Source organism: Oryctolagus cuniculus, chromosome 21 (genome assembly GCF_051225735.1).
Source record: "Oryctolagus cuniculus isolate XC-2025 breed Fujian yellow rabbit chromosome 21, ASM5122573v1, whole genome shotgun sequence".
Taxonomy (NCBI): Eukaryota; Metazoa; Chordata; class Mammalia; order Lagomorpha; family Leporidae; genus Oryctolagus; species Oryctolagus cuniculus.
The window spans coordinates 10754512-10772266 of NC_142887.1; the positions used below are offsets into that span (position 1 = coordinate 10754512).

The 17755-nt window shown below is 44.1% G+C and overlaps 1 protein-coding gene and 1 non-coding gene across 3 annotated transcripts in view; both read left to right on the forward strand.

The window, feature by feature from the left end:
- Positions 1–17755, forward strand: part of ZCCHC8 (zinc finger CCHC-type containing 8) — a 28576-nt gene that overhangs the window by 4215 nt on the left and 6606 nt on the right. Inside the window, exons 3-13 of one of the 2 annotated variants that reach the window (XM_070066147.2) lie at positions 516–590; positions 1999–2104; positions 3098–3175; positions 6619–6722; positions 6839–6904; positions 7459–7519; positions 7974–8116; positions 8383–8525; positions 12033–12154; positions 13618–13704; positions 14605–14722. In XM_070066147.2, the coding sequence (XP_069922248.2) occupies positions 516–590; positions 1999–2104; positions 3098–3175; positions 6619–6722; positions 6839–6904; positions 7459–7519; positions 7974–8116; positions 8383–8525; positions 12033–12154; positions 13618–13704; positions 14605–14722 (1103 nt within the window). The remainder of the gene's footprint in view (positions 1–515; positions 591–1998; positions 2105–3097; positions 3176–6618; positions 6723–6838; positions 6905–7458; positions 7520–7973; positions 8117–8382; positions 8526–12032; positions 12155–13617; positions 13705–14604; positions 14723–17755) is intronic. The other variant, XM_051837773.3, reaches the window with a different exon arrangement.
- On the forward strand, positions 1048–1181 carry LOC149119824 (small nucleolar RNA SNORA9). Its single transcript, XR_016227535.1, has one exon. It is a non-coding gene; the product is annotated as a small nucleolar RNA SNORA9 (small nucleolar RNA).

Here is a 17755-nt window from a genome sequence, read left to right on the forward strand (position 1 = left end):
TTGGCAAAGACTTAGATTTTCCTCGAGGACTGGAGTTCTTGGTGGTCTGGTCTTGTTTATGAGATACTGTGCAATCTTTGTTCCTTAAGAATTAGAGGGGCCTGTGCTGTGGTGCAGTCGTTAAGCTGGCCCTTCGGACACCAGCATCCCACATCAGAGTGCCGATGCAAGTCCTTGCTGCCCCATTTCTCATCCAGCTGCCTGCTCTGTGTCTGGGAAGGCAGAGGCAGACGGCCTGCGTGCTGGGGCCCCTGCCGTCATGTGGGAAACCTGGATGGAGTTCCTGGCTCCTGGCTTCAGCCTGGCCCAGCCCCAGCTGTTGCAAGCATGTAGGATGTGAACCAGTAGATGGAAGACCTTTTTCTCTCTGTCTCTCCCTTTTTCTCTGTCACTACATCCTTCAAATAAATCTTTGTTAAAAACAAAAGGTTATAAATTTTTTCTTTATATATACATATATATATGCAAGTTTTACTTTAATGTCTTCTAAGAATATGTTGTAACTTTTGTTTTAGTGGAATACTGGTGAACAATACTAAGCTAGATGGACCTCTATTACAAATTCTGTTTATGAACAATGCTATTTCAAAGTAAGTAATTCTTTCCCTATCATAAAAAATATGAGCTAATATGTTTACCAAACAATGTCTTCCATAAAGATGCTGCTTTTATCTTTATTCGTTTACTTAAAATGCTCTTGGAGTTAAAGTTATGGAATTAGGATTAAGAACAAGGACGTGGGACTCTTGTAAGCTGAACTGGGGTCTAGACTCTTACTCCCGACCCTGTGAACCTGGTCAGGCTCGGGAACCTTTCTGCATTTTCCGTTTCTGCACAGGAGAACAGGATGCTGTTGGTAACTGCCTCTTAGGTAGCTGAATGAGCTCCTGTCTGAGCCCAAGCAATGGCTTCTAATAAAGATACCGTACCATTGTATCAGTCGTAATGGTGTTGGCCTTTTCTCTCCCAGATGAGGTGACTGAGTTTTCCGTACTGAGTCTTTGAAGCCTACCCACGTGATTCCTTTCTATTAGCTAAACTAGACCCTTGCACGCTTCCCAGCATGCTTGGGTTTAGAGTAACTCAGTGCATTCCTGCGGTGCTTCTAGAGTGTTCTGAGATGGTTTGAGGCCTCGCCCTGTTGCTACCTCAGCGCATGGTCGTAGGCACTTCAGACAGTTCCTGTTCCTTCTGGGCTGGCCGAGGTAAAGAGAATGGATGCCAGGCCCATAACCCATTTTATCACTGAAGTGGAACCCAGGGCTGTGAGGGCGGGGCAGGGGCTCTGGCACTGCTGTCCCCGCCTCTCATTAGGATCAGCTCATGATAGTCCGGCTTCTGTCCAGCCCTCCTGTTAGGAGAATGTCATCAAGTCTGTGCAGAGGGAGCTCACTGCCATCTGGCAAGGCCTGGGCGCAGCTGAGGGCTGCGGAGTACTTAACGAGCATGGTTCCTGGCCCTAGAGGGCTAGAGGAAGTGGACCTCAATATTCTTTCTTGCATTGCATTTTGGTTTTATTTTTTCCAGCTTCATGTTTATGAGTGTGTCTTTCTGTATGCATGGAGAGTCTCTGGGAGGAGGACACAGAACACCTGAGCACTTCAGTTCATGCGTGTTGCAGACATAGCTGACCAGGAGACAGGAGAGCAAGGGAACTTTCAATTATGTAATCTTTTACTTCTTTTGGATTTTGAGCCATTTACATGTAGTATGTATTCAAAAGTTAAGTACATAAAGCGTATAAATAAAAGCCATTTATTTTTACAACTGTACAGCAGCTCTTCAGTACTAGCACTGTGTTAGATTATCATAATCATTTCATTGACTTGGCAACAGTGTGTATTTTTTCATAAGGATTAGGTTCCTGAGTGTTAGAGGCAGTGATTTATTAACCTGTAAAAAGCAAAATAAGAAAAAAAAAAACATAATAATGTGTAAGACATCAATCTATTAAATGTTTTACTGTCTGGACTCTAACCATTTTGTCTTCTTATACAGGCAGTATCATCAAGAAATAGAGGAATTTGTATCAAATTTAGTAAAAAGATTTGAGGAACAGCAGAAAAATGATGTGGAAAAGACTTCCTTTAATCTTTTGCCCCAGGTATTTCTAATTTAAAAGACTTTAAGATTAATAGGCTGTGCTTTTCACTGCCGGTTCTTAGGTCATGAGGATCCTCTTTGGTTCCCATCCTCCACCACTTAGGAATCGGAACACCCAGGACCTGACTTGATTGAGGATGTGGCTGTTTTGGTCAGGGTAGAAATGCTCAGATCCAGCTTCACCTAGAACTCTTGGTTTCTTAGCTTGGACACATAGATTGGGGCAGAAAGTTAATTTCAGGACAGAAAAGAAAATCTCTGTTTCTGGGGTTTATAAAAAAAATCTTACCAGCAGAATCATGTGCTGTGTGTGTTTTTCAAAAGTCAGTACTGTGTCCAAAAAAACTGAATCTTGAGAAATTTCACTTGTGAACATTAGAGCATGAGTTTATATGTCTGAACTTTTTTCAATTAAAAATGCAGGTAAGTAGATTCTGTCAAATAAGGATCTCCAGCTGCTCATCCTCAGGAGTTGGAGAATGGAGCATGCTGATTACATTTTTAAACATCCTTAGTTTTTATGCATCATGTAAAATTTTTAACAATTGTAGCCTTTCTGAACATCATTAATTTTTTTTCAAGGAACACTTCAAACTTTTATAGTAGTGTGTGAACTCTGAAGGTTATATTTTTGGTATTTGCCAGTAATATAAAATTACCTATTTTTTTAAATCTTTCTGGTTATACAATTTCAAGGTAAAGTCATGCCTGCCTTGCTACTTTAAGTGTTGAAAGGTCTCTAATTAGCATTGATTAGCACAAGTCGTAGCGTATGCTAGCACTTCAGAAAAAGCTCTTTATATCTCTTCCTACTGCTGACCATTCTGAGCTTCCCTGCTAAGCTCACTAATCATGAAACCACAAGTACAAAATTTGATGTGCCTTAGTGTTGTGTATTAGGAAATAGAGGTGTGTGTCCAGATTCCTAAGATTTGAGATTTCGGTTTATTAAGCACTGATGGCCTTTTGTGATGTGTGTTTTCCTTTGCCTCAGCCATCCAGTATTGTATTAGAAGAGGACCACAAAGTAGAAGAATCCTGTGTCGTTAAAAACAGCAAGGAAGCTTTCAGTGTAAGTTGGGAATCCGGCAGATGGGCGCTTCCTCTTTCAGCTGGGTGGCATTAAGTGAATAGTGGTGTAGGCACACTTCATGTGACCACTGCATTCTTTCATAATAAACCATAATGAAGATTCAGTCTAACTATTATAGTTTTCTTTTTAATAACTACTGTATTGTGATCTCACGCACAGGAGACACACTTTGGAAGATTTCATTTTTGTCCTAACCAACCTCTCTCTGTTTATTTTCAAGAACTTGAATGAAGGACTAGATAGCTTGCTTGTTGAGCTTACAGAAGACTGGCACAGGGATAGATAACTAATAAAATAAACGGCAGATCTGAAAGTTAAAATGTTGATTGACATGACTGGTAGGTGGAAAACAGAAGCAGCTTAACAGAGAAGACAAACGTGGAGACCTTTCAGTGTCTGTGGTGTCAGTGCAACGTGGGGGCATGATATTTTAGAAGACAGCATCATTGTAGGATCTGTTAAAAGATGACAACAGTTTCCGTGTTCATGGGCTATTACCACCTGATTGACATACCACAGTGTTGAAGACATGGGGCTGCTGCATGGTGCCAGGCCCACAGGCCATACTGAAAAGATCTGCAGTGGCTGTCATCTCTCTGCAGATGGGACAGAGGTGGTTTTTTAGATCAGCCTTTATGCCAGAGGAAGAACCAGCGGGTAAATTGAGTATAAGCAGAGACATTTCAACTCAGCTTCTAGAAAGCTGAACTTTCTATCAGAGATGTAAAGAGTGAAGTGCAACATCTTACTAAATAAAGTGAACTCCATTTTTCACTAGAGTTAAATAAAAACCAAAATGCTATCTTTAAAGGAAAATTTGTGATTTTGAGCTAGGTAGCTTTTCTTTTTCCTTCTAACTGTTAAGGTTCTGGGATTTTAAGTGGTATCTACCTAGAAATTGAGTATTTTGTGTATTTATTAATGTCTTTTAACAAATGCTGATAAGTATGTACTGAAGGCTGCTTTGTGCCAGGAACTCTTCTAGGTTCCAGGGACACAGCAGTGAGAAAAAGGGCCAGGCCCCAGCTCCTTGCTGTCCCGTTCTGCTGGGGAAGGCAGATGACACAGGGACAGCATCTCTGAGCCCCGGCCTGGCTGCTTTGAGGGAGCAGGAACTGCAGACCACAGAACAGTACTTGAGAAGCCCGGAGGGAGAGGCCCGGCCAGTGCCACTGCAGGCCAGGGCCACAGACAGTTCGTGGAATGTGGAATTGGAAGATAAGTTTATTTGGGTACAAAGATTATGAAATCCATGTGTAGTTTTTTCGTAATACACGTTTCCGTGAACTATTTTAAAACCCCTCCTTTTTTTGGGGGGGGGGGGGGCAGGTAGAGTTATAGATAGAGAGACAGAAAGGTCCTCCTTCCGTTGGGTCACTCCCCAAATGGCTGCTACGGCCAGCGCTGCGCCCATCCGAAGCCAGGAGAAAACCCCTCTTATGCTTGAATTTTACAGTGTTTTGCACCGAAATAAACATCTTTTAATTCCATCTTTCTGTGAACTTTTTGAAGCACTGGATGTGGGTTGTAAGTTCATTGTAGATGTTACTAGTTGGATACTGTTACTATGTGTATTTTATAGATGTAAGTGGCACAGCCAAGGTCTGACCCAGCGTGCAAGAGTACTTCACAAAGTTCATGGAAAATGGAATTTGAAGATACATCTGCTTTGGTACAAAAAAGCTTTGAAATCCATGTGAAAATTCTTTAGAAAGTTAATGAAAAAAATATATATATATTCTAGAAAAAAACATGCATGGGTTTTACTCCAAAATAAACTTAGCTTTTCACCTTTCCACAAATTTTTGAAGTCCCCTCATATGATCTGAGTCCCTGTGTTGACCGAGAGGCCATGGTGAGGACTTTGGGTTTTACTGTAAGATGAGAAGGCGTTTGACGATTTAGGTAGAAATGTGACGTGATAGGACTTGAGGTTTTATGTGGAATGTAGTCTGTGGCTGGTTATTCACAGAAGCTGTAAACTAGCTAGGAAGTTGTTATTGTATGTGTTATTATTTAGTGTTCTTTTTCTCTCTGCTGAGAGACCCCAGTGACAGTGGCAATGAGAAGTGAGAAGAACCCTATATCCTTGGAAAGCGGAGCTGATCAAACGTTATGAGTCAGCTGGATGTAGCCTGTGAGAGCAGAAGTAGAACTCAGGCTTTGGTCTGAGCAGTCGGATGGACGTCGTTGACTTTCTGTGCTGGTGAAGGCTGGAGGAGGGGCAGGTTGGAGGGGGCTGGAGTTGAGGAGGGGTCAGAACCTGTCCTTGGCAGGCTGTCGGTATTGCCTTGTATTTCCTGCCTGGGTCTGGGTTCGTCACTCGGGGAGTGAGAGTGGAGAGAGAGTAAGTTCTGAGCCCTAGCGCACCCTGGTGTGTAGAGGATGGAGAGAAGAGAAGGATCTGCGAAGAAGGTGGATAAATGGTCAGCAAGATAGGAGGAGAATGAGAGCAGGTGGCCTGGAAGCCAGAGGAGGAAGGCAGACTCAGCTATGTCCATCGCTGCTGATAGATGGAGTCAGATGAAGGTTGAGAGCCGTCCATTGAATTTTGCTGGGCGGAGGTCACTGGGGAGCTCCACTGTCAGGTAGCTTAGTGCCGTGACAGGAACACAAGAGAATGGCAGTGACATTTATAAGACATAGGAAGAATGTTTTAGACTAAGAGACTAAAAAGATATAGCATCTAAATGTAATACATACACTTTAATCAAATTCTGACTTGGAAAAAACCCAAAAACTATAAAAGGCATTTGGGTGACAGTTGGGGAAAACTAAATACAGCTTAGTTACAGGTGAAACTTAAAGTTATTGATTAGTTTTCTTAGGTGTAACAAGATATTGTGGTTTATAGGTTAATAATCTAGAAAGCTCAGATTGAAGTACTTATAGATGAAATGTCATGGTCTATGCAACTGACTTCTCACATGGGTGTGTGTGTGTATGGGTGTGTGTGTACAGACACAGACCAGAAGTGTCCAGCAATGAACAAATGTTGGTTGCATCTAGGTAAAAGGGATGTGAACATTCATACACTGCTTTTTTCAACTTGTCTGTGAAATTTTCCCCAGAAATTGGAGGGAAAAGAAAAGAATCAATGAAAATAAAGGAAATGGAAACAGTAAATATATCTTAGGATCTTCAAAGAGAATCAAAGAAATGTTGTATTGTGAGAGTCAAGGCTTTTATTTTTTGAATTCTGGAGAGAATATAGCTGATAGTTATGACCTAGTACAGAAGAAAAACTCAGATGTAGCTTTTCCTTACACATCCAAATCCTGGCTCCTTTAACCAGGGAGTTAATTATTTCTAACAATTTCATCCAAAAATGGACTGTTAAAACAACTAATCATAGTCTTACATTATTCAATGTCTTCTTTTTCCTGCTTAAATAGCAATATTTTTTGACTTGTTTTCTGCAGGTTGTAGGAAGTGTCCTGTATTTTACTAATTTTTGCCTTGATAAATTGGGGCAACCGCTACTAAATGAAAACCCTCAGCTTACCGAAGGATGGGAAATACCCAAGTATCCTACCTAGTGAATGAAGACCATTTATGCATCTTGCCACTAAGCTCACCTTTTAAAAAGTTTACCAAATTTTGCAGACTATGATAACTGTTCCTTAATAAAACTCACTAAAGGTACCAGCAAGTCTTCAGCCACATTGTTTCTCTAGAAGGGCAAGAAATACAAGTAAAGGCAAAAAGGTTTGTGTGGGCAGTTGTTCTGTGTTATTTTTTTTTTCTTAACCAAAACCATAAACTCTTTTAGCTTGAAAAGTTAATGTTCTTTATTGCTGGTTTACTGTAAAGTAAATTACAGATTGAGCTAGAATTTCTATATACAGGAATATAGTAAATGTTTAAATCGGTCATGTGTTTCTTGGAATTAGTTTATGCCTGAGGGGCCTGGAGGGTGGAAAGGTATGATTGCTGTCGTAGAGCCTCCTGCCTTCTTTCCGTGTTACCTAAGGGAAGCAGGAAGTCTGTTTGCTTGGTTCTTCTGTTATTAATCACTAGAAAACAAACAAGGGAGCAGATCAGTCAGGAACAGACTGATTCTTGGTTAGAAGGCTGCAGCACTGTTTGCTTAAACCACTCCGTGTAAGAGCTGTCAGTGTACTCACTACTGCAGATCCTGCTTGCTTTCTTGTCTCTCTGATACACTCTGCTGTTGTACAGAATTTTATCGGTTTGTATTTATATTATCATTTACATTATGAAAATCTTCTTTTTTTTTTTTTTTTTTTTTGACCAACTAGGCCAAAGCCTCACTGTTTCAATTGTGGTTCTGAAGAACATCAAATGAAAGATTGCCCGATGGTAAATTCTTCTCATATAAAAAACACATCTTTGAACTACACATCAGAACTGGCTCATGTTTTCAACGCATTTATGGTTGTGTGATAGGAAGAAACTTCCTCTGTTACTTTGTTATAATTCTTTAATTTAAAATCTGTTCAAACTCATGCATATTTAAGGCATTTATTTTGAAAAAATAATACAAGACTATAACTTGAAGTGAATGAATCATGAGTTAATTTTTACAGTTTATTCTAAAAACTTAAATTATGATAATACTTAGGTAAAAACAAATTAAAGTGACTGGTTCTCTTCCTTGCTTGCTTTTCTAAAATATCCATCCTCTTTTATACTTGTTCCTTATACATTAAAACCAAAAAATCTTTTTGATCTAAAAACCAGTGAACAGTTTTACTTAATTTCTGAACTATTTCAGAAATATTGCTTGACACCATTCTTTCCAAATACGATTTAGCCTCGGAATGCTGCTCGAATCAGTGAAAAGAGAAAAGAGTATATGGACGCCTGTGGTGAGGCAAACAATCAGAATTTCCAGCAGCGATATCATGCAGAGGAAGTAGAAGAAAGATTTGGAAGATTCAAGCCAGGAGTTATCAGGTAGTGCTGTCATTTTGCCACAGAACCCCGTTTTTACTTCCCTGGTGTTGGGAACACTGTGCACCCTCAGGTATTCACCAGGGTGTAAGTGTGCCCTAGTAGGGTCCCACAGGACTATGCATTGGGTCATTCATACACATTTGTTGAAATTTTAACTACTTGTTAGGACCATGTTACCTGCTATGTACTAGAAAACGAATGTTTTGAAATAGCAGAACGTCACATGTATTTGTGCAAAGAGGAACTCGGTATTTTTTTTTGCTTAGTGAGGAACTTCAGGATGCACTGGGCGTGACAGACAGGAGTCTTCCCCCTTTTATCTATCGGATGCGTCAGCTGGGATACCCGCCAGGGTGGCTCAAGGAGGCTGAACTGGAGCACTCGGGACTGGCCCTCTATGACGGGAAAGGTATATGTTACCTTTATTGTTATGATTAAAATCACAACAAAATGCTATAGGAATGGCTGGCTTGTTCATTGCGTGCTGAATTAACTGTTTCCTATGTTTGTAAGGAGGAACTGAGCCTCACTGTATCCATGATTACCAGGTGCTTACCTGGACTTGCTTAGTGGCTGCGTAGCCTGAGTGTCAACTCTCCAGCTCATCCTCACAAGTCTACCTCCTCAGTAAGGGGGCAGATAGAGATCCTCCAGTGCCAGCGGATTCATGAAACTCTGTAGTAGTCCAGAATTCAGCTCCTCAGTACCCCAGACCAGGGTGCCTGCATCTGCTACTGAGTCCAGGACCCTTCTAATGCAGACCCTGGCGGGCAGTGGTCAGGGCTCAAGTGGTTAGCTTCCTGCCAGCCATGTGGGAGGCCTGGATTGAGTTTCTAATGCCCAGCTTCAGACTGGCCCCAGCCATTGTGGGTGTTTGGGGAGTGAACCAGGAAATGGGAGCTTATTCTCGCTACCTCCTTCCTTCTGAAATAAATAAATTAAAAAACACATTCTTTAATGTACATGGAAAAAGTAGAATTAATGGTGCAAAAAATATTTGAAGCCCATGAGTTTTTTCATGAACTTTTTACTTTTAAGATTTATATATTTATTTACTTACTTTTTTTATTTGAAAGAGTGACAAAGGAGAGGCAGATCTTTCCACTGGTTTACTCCACAAATGCCTCCAACAGCCAGGACTGGGCCAGGCCAAAGCCAGGAACCAGGAATGCCATCTGTGGCTCCCACATAGGTGACAAGAACCCAAGTACTTGGGCTATCAGCTGCTGTCTGCCAGGCAAATTAGGAGGCAGCAGGATCAGTAGAGGCGGTGGGCTGGCACTGTGGCATTGCGGGTAAAGCTGCCACGTAGAACACCAGCATCCCATATGGGTGCTGCTTTGTATCCTGGCTGCCTGCTTCTAATCCAGCTCCCTGCTAATGCCCCTGGGAAAGCAGCTGAACATGGCCCAAGTCCTTGGGCCCCTGCACCCATGTGGGAGACCTAGAAGAAGCTGCTGGCTCCTGGCCTTGGATCAGCTCAGCTCCAGCTACTGCAGCCATTTTGGGAGTGAACCAGCAGATGGAAGATCTCTCTCTGTAAATCTGCCTTTCAAATAAATAAAACAAAAAAACAGTGGAGGCAAGACTCCATCCTAGGAACTTCTTTTTTTTAAAGATTTTTATTTATTTATTTGAAAGTGTTACAGAGAGATGGAGCCAGTGCTGTGGCTTAGTGGGTTAAGCTTCTGCCTGCGACACCGGCATCCCATATAGGCACTGGTTCTAGTCCCAGCTGCTGCTTTTCCGATCCAGCTCTCTGCTATGGCCTGGGAAAGCAGTAGAAGATGGCCCAAGTGCTTGATCCCTTGCACCCATGTGGGAGATCCTGAAAAAGTTCCTGGCTCCTGGCTTCGGATCAGCTCAGCTCTAGCAGCCATGTGGGAAGTGAACCAGCAGATGGAAGACCTTTCTCTCTGTCCCTGCCTGTCTCGGTCTGTAACTCTACCTCTCAAATAAATAAAATCTTAAAAAAAAAAAAACTACAGAGAAAGGGAAAGACAGACTCTCTGATAGCCACAATGGCTAGTGCTGGGCCCAGGCCAGGCCGAAGCCAGGAGCTAGGAGCTTCTTCCGACTCTCCCACAAGGGTGCAGGATCAGAGTAGAGGCATTGGGGCTGCCACAAACACATGGACCATTATCTGTGGCTTCCCCAGGTGCATTAGCAGGGACCTGGATCAGAAGCAGAGCAGCCAGGACACATGGGATGCTGGTGACACCATGACTGCACCCTATCCTTTGCACTTTAATATGAGATCAAGGTTTACCCAACCAACAGAACCCACCCCTTCATGAACTTTTTGAAGATCCCTTGTGTACATGGATTTCAGAAATTTTTGCACCAAAATTATCTTCTAATTATGTTTTCCAAGAACTTTTTGAAACACATTCATCTGTACACAAGGTATCTTTGTAGCCTTGAATATGGTAATAAAAATTCAAAAGCAACAGTAAGGCCCTAAAGAAGAGTGACTTACATTTGTAGGTTTTGGCTGTGGAAGGCCTGCAACATTGAAAAAGCAGAGTAAATCTGTACAGACTGACGTAACAACATCTTTGTGCAATGCTAAGTAAAAACCATGTTTCTGAATATCTTAGACGTGATGGTGCTATGGATGTCAAATTTTTTTATAAAAGGAAAAATGCGCATGAATCAGTACTATGTTCTGGAGACTTACATGTATAAAAATATATTTTTTATGTTGAAAATCCGCTACAGAGAGGGCTCTTCCATCTGCTGGTTCATTCCTTAGATGGCCACAGTGGCCAGTGCTGGTCCAGACCAAAGCCAGGAGCTAGCAGCTTCTTCTGGATCTCCCACATGGTTAGCAGAGGCCCAAGGATTTGGGTCATCTTACAATGCCCTTCCAAGCCCTTAGCAGGGAGCTAGATTGGAAGTTGAGCAACTGGGCGATGAACTGGCGCCCATGTTGGATGCCAGCATCACCAGCAGCAGCTTTACCCAGTATGCCACAATGCCGGTCTTGTAGTATGTACTTTTTTAGGGTCATAAAGAATATTAACTTGGCTGGTGCCGCGGCTCAATAGGCTAATCCTCCTCCAGCGGTGCCGGCACACCAGGTTCTAGTCCTGGTCAAGGCACCAGAGTCTGTCCTGGTTGCTCCTCTTCCAGTCCAGCTCTGCTGTGGCCCAGAAGTGCAGTGGAGGATGGCCTAGGTGCTTGGGCCCTGCACCCGCATGGGAGAAGCACCTGGCTCCTGGCTTTGGATCAGCACGGTGCACCGCCATTGGGGAGTGAACCAACGGCAAAGAAAGACCTTTTCTCTCTCTCTCACTGTCCACTCTGCCTGTCAAAAAAAAAAATGCAATCTTGCCCACAGTATAAGCACTATAAAATTGTTTGCTAAATGAAACCAAAGCATTGAACTGCAGCATTAGGCAAATAAGGTCAGTGTAAGCTAGACTTTTAAGCAACTTAGAGAGGAACCAAAGTTTCTGTAATTTTCTGTCTGCCAGTTTACTCCCCAAATGGCCTCAATGGCCAAGGCTGGGCCAAAGCAAAGCCAGGAGCCAGGAGCTTCTTCCGGATCTCCCACGTCGGTAGCAGGGGCCCAAACACTTGTGCCATCTGCTGCTGCTTTTCTCAGGCCGTTAGCAGGGAGCTGGATTGGCAGTGGGACTACAAGGCACGAACTGGTGCCCATATGGTGTGCTGGTGTTGCAGGCAGCTGCTGTACCTGCTGCACCACAACTCCAGCCCAGTTTCTGAGATTTTAAACTTTTTTATCAAAGAAACATTTCCACATTGTTTTAAAAAATTGATACTTAAAACCATTGCCAGACTGATTCTGAGCCATGAGTACAAGCGTTTTGTAGGTGTGTGTTTGATATGGGGAGGGATGTATAGCAGCATCTAGCAGTATTGATGCTTTTTTTCTGGTTCGCTGTAACAGATGATGCTGATGGTGAAACGGAGGTTGGAGAAGTGCAGCAGAATAAAAGTGTCACGTATGATCTCTCGAAATTGGTAAACTATCCAGGTTTTAATATATCTACGCCCAGAGGAATTCCAGATGTAAGTATATTGGTTTTTTTATTCTTATAGGATATGACATATTATGTTAAAGATTATTCCAAGTTCTCCCTCTGTCTCTTCCTCTCTTTCTGTAATTCTGTCTTTCAAATAAATAATCCCTAAAGAAGAAAAGATTATTAACTTATTAGATAAGTGTTAACTATAAGTTACTGTTACATAAAGAAGTGAATGTTATTTAATTTTAAATTTCTATACATTGATTAGAATCTTAAAATGATTCATCAAAATTGCAATTTTTTAGGATTTTATGCCAAATTTAGTTCCTTAAAAGGAGAGGAAATAGATCAAATTTTGTAAATCTGAAACTATTCTGAATTTAGATTATTTCCAAGAATTATTTGGGAAGTAAATTTCTGTCTCTAATAAATCTAAGTATGCTGTAACTTTTTCCTGTTCTTTCTTTCTTTTTTCCCCCAAATGACAATTTCTCATTCTGTATATGAATGGCTTTTACCAACTTTCATCTTATGTTTCAAAGTTCAACAATTATTGTATTTTAATACATTTCAAGTAATGAGCTCACACAAAACAGGGTGTGTTTCAGTGAAGGCTGACTTGCAGGACACCCACATCAGAGTTTCTGGGGGTGGGTCTCGGTGCCAGCCCAGTTCTGGGCAGAGACGCACATGCCGAGTCCAGCAGTCAGCTGAGAGTCAGACCCTGGGACCTACTGTTAGCTGAGAGCTCAGCGGGATCCTTTCTGGGAGCCACTGTTGAATGTGTTACTGGAGATTAGAGAGAAACAATGTTAAACCTTGAAGAGCAGTACTTTATTTGGGAAGGGAAGAAACAGAAGCCAGTAAGTATGTTACCAGAAGTGAACAGTGGACAGTCCTGGTGGTGTTGCCAGAGCATGATGGGAGCAAGTCTGGGGCCCTGGAACCTGAGGAGAGGCTGCACTCTTGACTGCCCCCAGTCGGCACACAGTAGACTGAGCAGTTACGTCAAGTCGTCTTTCAGTCTTACCATCCTGGTCGTTTCGCAGGCAGGCTTTTGTTTCCCTTCAACACACAATTATTTCTTTCTTTTAAAAACAATGATTTTATTTATTTACTTAAAAGGCAGAGTTACAGAGAAGAGGAGAGTCAGGGAGAGATTTTCCACCCACTAGTTCACTCCCCACATGGCCAGGACTGGGCCAGGCTGAAGCCAGGAGCCAAGAGTTTCAGCCAGCTCTTCCCACATGGGTTGCAAGGGCCCAAACACTTGAGCCATCTTCTGCTGCTTTTCCCAGGCTGTTAACAGAGAGCTGGATCGGAAGGGAACAGCCAGGACACGAACCAGCACTCATCTGGGATGCCAAACATCGCAGGCATCTTTAATAAAGGAAAAGTCACATAAAACAGAGTTTTAATCCGAAAACTTAACTTTACTACCTTTCAGCAAAATCTCAAAATGTGACGTTTTCCAAATACGTGTTCCACTTTGTGTTTCATCACTAGGAATGGAGGATGTTCGGTTCCATCCCCATGCAGGCTTGTCAGCAGAAGGAGGTGTTTGCCAGTTACCTCACCTCCAACTTCCAACCGGTAAAGATTCTAAGGGTGTGGTCTCTAACAGCTGATTGCATGTATCTGTGAGGCACCTTAATGCCTTTTCTTGCTGTATTTATAAAAGATTCTTGGTATCTGAATCAAAAAGAAAACAGTTCAATTCTGCAGATGCCTAGAATTTTTTTTTCTTTTTTTAGATTTACTTAATTTATTTGAAAGGCAGGGTTAGAGAGAGAGATTTTCCATCCTCTGGTTCACTCCTCAAATACTGCAATGGCCAAGGCTGGGCCAGGCCAAACCCAGGCTGGGTCTCTCACATGGGTACAAGAGATGAAGTACTTGGGCCATCCTCTGCTGCTTTCCCAGGTGCATTAGTAGGAAGCTGGATCAGAAGTGGAGCACCTGAGCTGCCAACTGGAGCCCATATGTGATGCCAGCACTGTAAGATGGTGGCTTTAACCCACTGTCACAGTGCTGGCCCCTAGATACCTATACTTAAGTCCATAGGTTTTGTTTTTTTGTTTAAGATTTACTTATTTATTTGAAAGGCAAAGTTACAGAGAGGCAGAGGCAGAGAAAGAGGTCCTCCATCTGCTGGTTGATTCCCCAAATGGCCTAAATGGCTAGAGCAGAGCCAATTTGAAACTAGGAGCCAGGAGCTTCTTCCGGGTCTCCCATAGAGTCACAGGGGCCCAAGGACTTGGGCCATTTTCCACTGCTTTCCCAGGCTGTGGCAGAGAGCTGGATTGGAAGTGGAGCAGCCAGGACTCAAACTGGTGCCAATATGGGATGCTGGCACTGCAGGTGGTGGCTTTACCCGATACACCACAGTGCTGGTCCCTAGAGGAGTTTTTATGCGATATTTAAGTGAAGGGGTGAAACTTAATTGTGTGTCTACCTCGTCTAACTTTGTATCTGGTTTGGTTTCCCCTGTAGCCTGGTGGTAAGTCTGGCAGCAAGAGGTCTTCCTCTCAGTCCAGCCCCAGGAGCCCAAAGAAGCAGAAGAAGGAAGGCAGCTCTGCTGCGTCCCCCGCCGACATGGATCTCGACTCAGGTTGGTTTCCTCCTGTAGTTTTGATTTCACTGGGAAGGTGCAGCGAGTTCTGTGCTCTGTTTTCCACAGGAAAGGGGAAGGTCTTTGTGAGCATTGACTGCTGAATCTTTATTTTACTCTTGGAGATCAGGACATTGCCATTATCACTGATCAAAACAGAATTGGAGGACTGGCATGATTGCTTAGTGGGTAAAGGCACCACTTGGGACACCAGCATCCCATATGGAACTGGTGCATGGCCCAGGTGCTCCAGTTCTGATCCAGCTCCCTGCTAATGGCCTGGGAAAAGCAGCAGAAGATGGCCCAAGAGTTTGGGATTCTTCCACCTATGGGAGACCCGGATGGAGCTCCTGGCTTTGGCCTGGCTTAGCCCTGGCTATTGCGGCCATCCAGGGAGTGGACCAGCAGAAGGAGGATCTCTCTCTCTCTCTCTCTCTTTGTCTCTCCCTTTCTCTAACTCTGACTTTCAAGTAAATAAATAAATAAACTGAATTGGACACCACAGCATGGGGTGAGCCAGTGGGTGAGCTAGCTGAATTCCTGATTTATAAGTACTTGACCCAGGCTCTTCTGTGCTGCCTCTGGACTGATCAGAGCAGCACTCAGGAGCAAGCAGTGCACACCCTCTGCCCTGTGCCATATGGGCAGCTCAGTCTCAGGGGCAGAGCTGATCCGAGCTTTCTCACTTCTCTTCACAGTCGTGTCAATCCAGTAGATCACTCTTTCTCCCCAAGAAAGAGGGACCATGAGGAACGCTGTCCTGCCTGCAGCCAGTGGCACAAAGTCCTTTTCCTCTGACACTGCCCTAGTTTTTTGTTCTTTTTTATTTTTAATATTTATTTTATTTATTTGAAAGGCAGAGTTACACAGAGAGAGGAGAGGTAGAGAGAAAGGTCTTCCATCCGATGGTTCACTTCCTAGTTGGCTGCAACGGCCGGTACTGTGCTGGTCCCAAGCCAGGAGCCAGGAGCTTCTTCCAGGTCCTCCATGTGGGTGCATGGGCCCAAGGACTTGGGCCATCTTCCACTGCCTTCTCAGGCCACAGCAGAGAGCTGGATTGTAAGTTTTTTGTTCTTAAGCTCTGAGTGTGACCATGGAACCTGTGGCCTACCAGGATTGTGACAGTCCCTCTGAGCAGAAGAGCAGGTGAGCAGGACAGTCTGCACCCACCTTCTGAGCCCGCCCTCTTCCTTAGTGCCAGCCACCACGCCTCTGGGCTTTCCCCTGGGACTGCTGATAAGTGGTTTAGATTCTGTCCCCAGAAGGCTCTGGAATGGATCTGAACTTTATGTTCATTGGATCAATTCCAAGTATACTTGAAAGCCAAAGCTGAAAATTTGCAACTTATTCTATTTCCCATGCTAAATGATACCCAGCTGTTTTGGTCCTATATAGCATGTCAGACATTGTGACATGAGTTAAAATGCAGATATTAAGATGAAATATATATGGGGCCAGCGCTGTGGCACAGTGGATTAATGCTCTGGCCTGAAGTGCCAGCATCCCATATGGGTGCTGGTTCGATGCCAGTCCCTAGAATTGATTCATGTAAGCACAGTACACATACACTGGAAAGGGGTCATTACTAACTCGGTGTTCTCCGTTCCCTGCCACTTGCTCTTCCTCCTTTACCTACTGCTTATTGTAGTTAATAGATCAAGTTCTTAAAATTGCATGTATTGGCCGGCGCCGCAGCTCACTAGGCTAATCCTCCGCCTAGCGGCGCCGGCACACCGGGTTCTAGTCCTGGTCGGGGCGCCGGATTCTGTCCCGGTTGCCCCTCTTCCAGGCCAGCTCTCTGCTGTGGCCAGGGAGTGCAGTGGAGGATGGCCCAGGTGCTTGGGCCCTGCACCCCATGGGAGACCAGGAAAAGCACCTGGCTCCTGGCTCCTGCCATCAGATCAGCACGGTGCACCGGCCGCAGCGCGCCGACCGCGGCGGCCATTGGAGGGTCAACCAACGGCAAAGGAAGACCTTTCTCTCTGTCTCTCTCTCTCACTGTCCACTCTGCCTGTCAAAAAAAAAAAAAAAAAAAATTGCATGTATTATAACTGATTAGTCTTCAAACCAGCCACCCTTCAAGTCTGCCCTCATCGATATCTCAGTAATTGCCATTCGGTTCCAGCCTCACTTCACTGCCTCCTCAGTGTCTGGTTCTGTGTAAGAGAGCTGCCTCAGATCCAGCAGTGGCACAAAGGAAAACTGAGCAGCAGATGGTTGAGGTCAGAGATTGCCAAGAGTGACAACTCTGTCTTGAGATGAATCCAGGGTTTACCGGTTAGGGCATCTGAGACCTGGGAAAGGAAATGCGGAAGCGTGGAGCATCGCGGCCCATTGGGTGCCAGCTAAGGCTTGAGGCAGGCAGTAAGAGGTGACTCGTGGTCACAGAGGGCCGCCCAGACTATGAGGGAAGGCTGGGCTGCGTTCTGGGGGGATGGGAAGACACTGAGCTTTTCTGAGTGAGACATTTAAAAGAACAGATTGATTTGTGTTTTGAAATAATTAATCTGGCAAGAATTTGGGGGACAAACACAAGGAAGATGAATCCGGAGGCAAGATCAGCCGATGGTAGCGGGCCTGAAATAAGGTAGAGGCTGTGGCGGCATCAAGGAGAACGTGTAGCCCAGGGCTGGCACTGTGGAGTAGCGGGCTAAGCCTCCGCCTGTGGCTCCAGCATCCCACGCGGGTTCCAGTTCACGTCCCAGCTGCTCCTCTTGTGATCCAGCTCTCTGCTATGGCCTGGGATAGCAGTGGAGGATAGCCCAAGTGCTTGGACTGCTGCACCCATGTAGGAGACCCAGAAGAAGCTCCTGCCTCCTGGCTTCAGATCAGCTCAGCTCCAGCCATTGTGGCCATTTGGGGACCAGCTGGTGGAAGATCTCCCTCTCTGTTTGTAACTGTACCTCTCAAATAAATAATTAAAAACCTTTAAAAGAGAGAGAGAGAAGAAGGAAGAAGGGAGGGAAGAAGGAAGGGTATACCCTAGAGAGCCAGGACCTGGGCATGATGCAGGAGGAAGGGCGGACCCTCAGC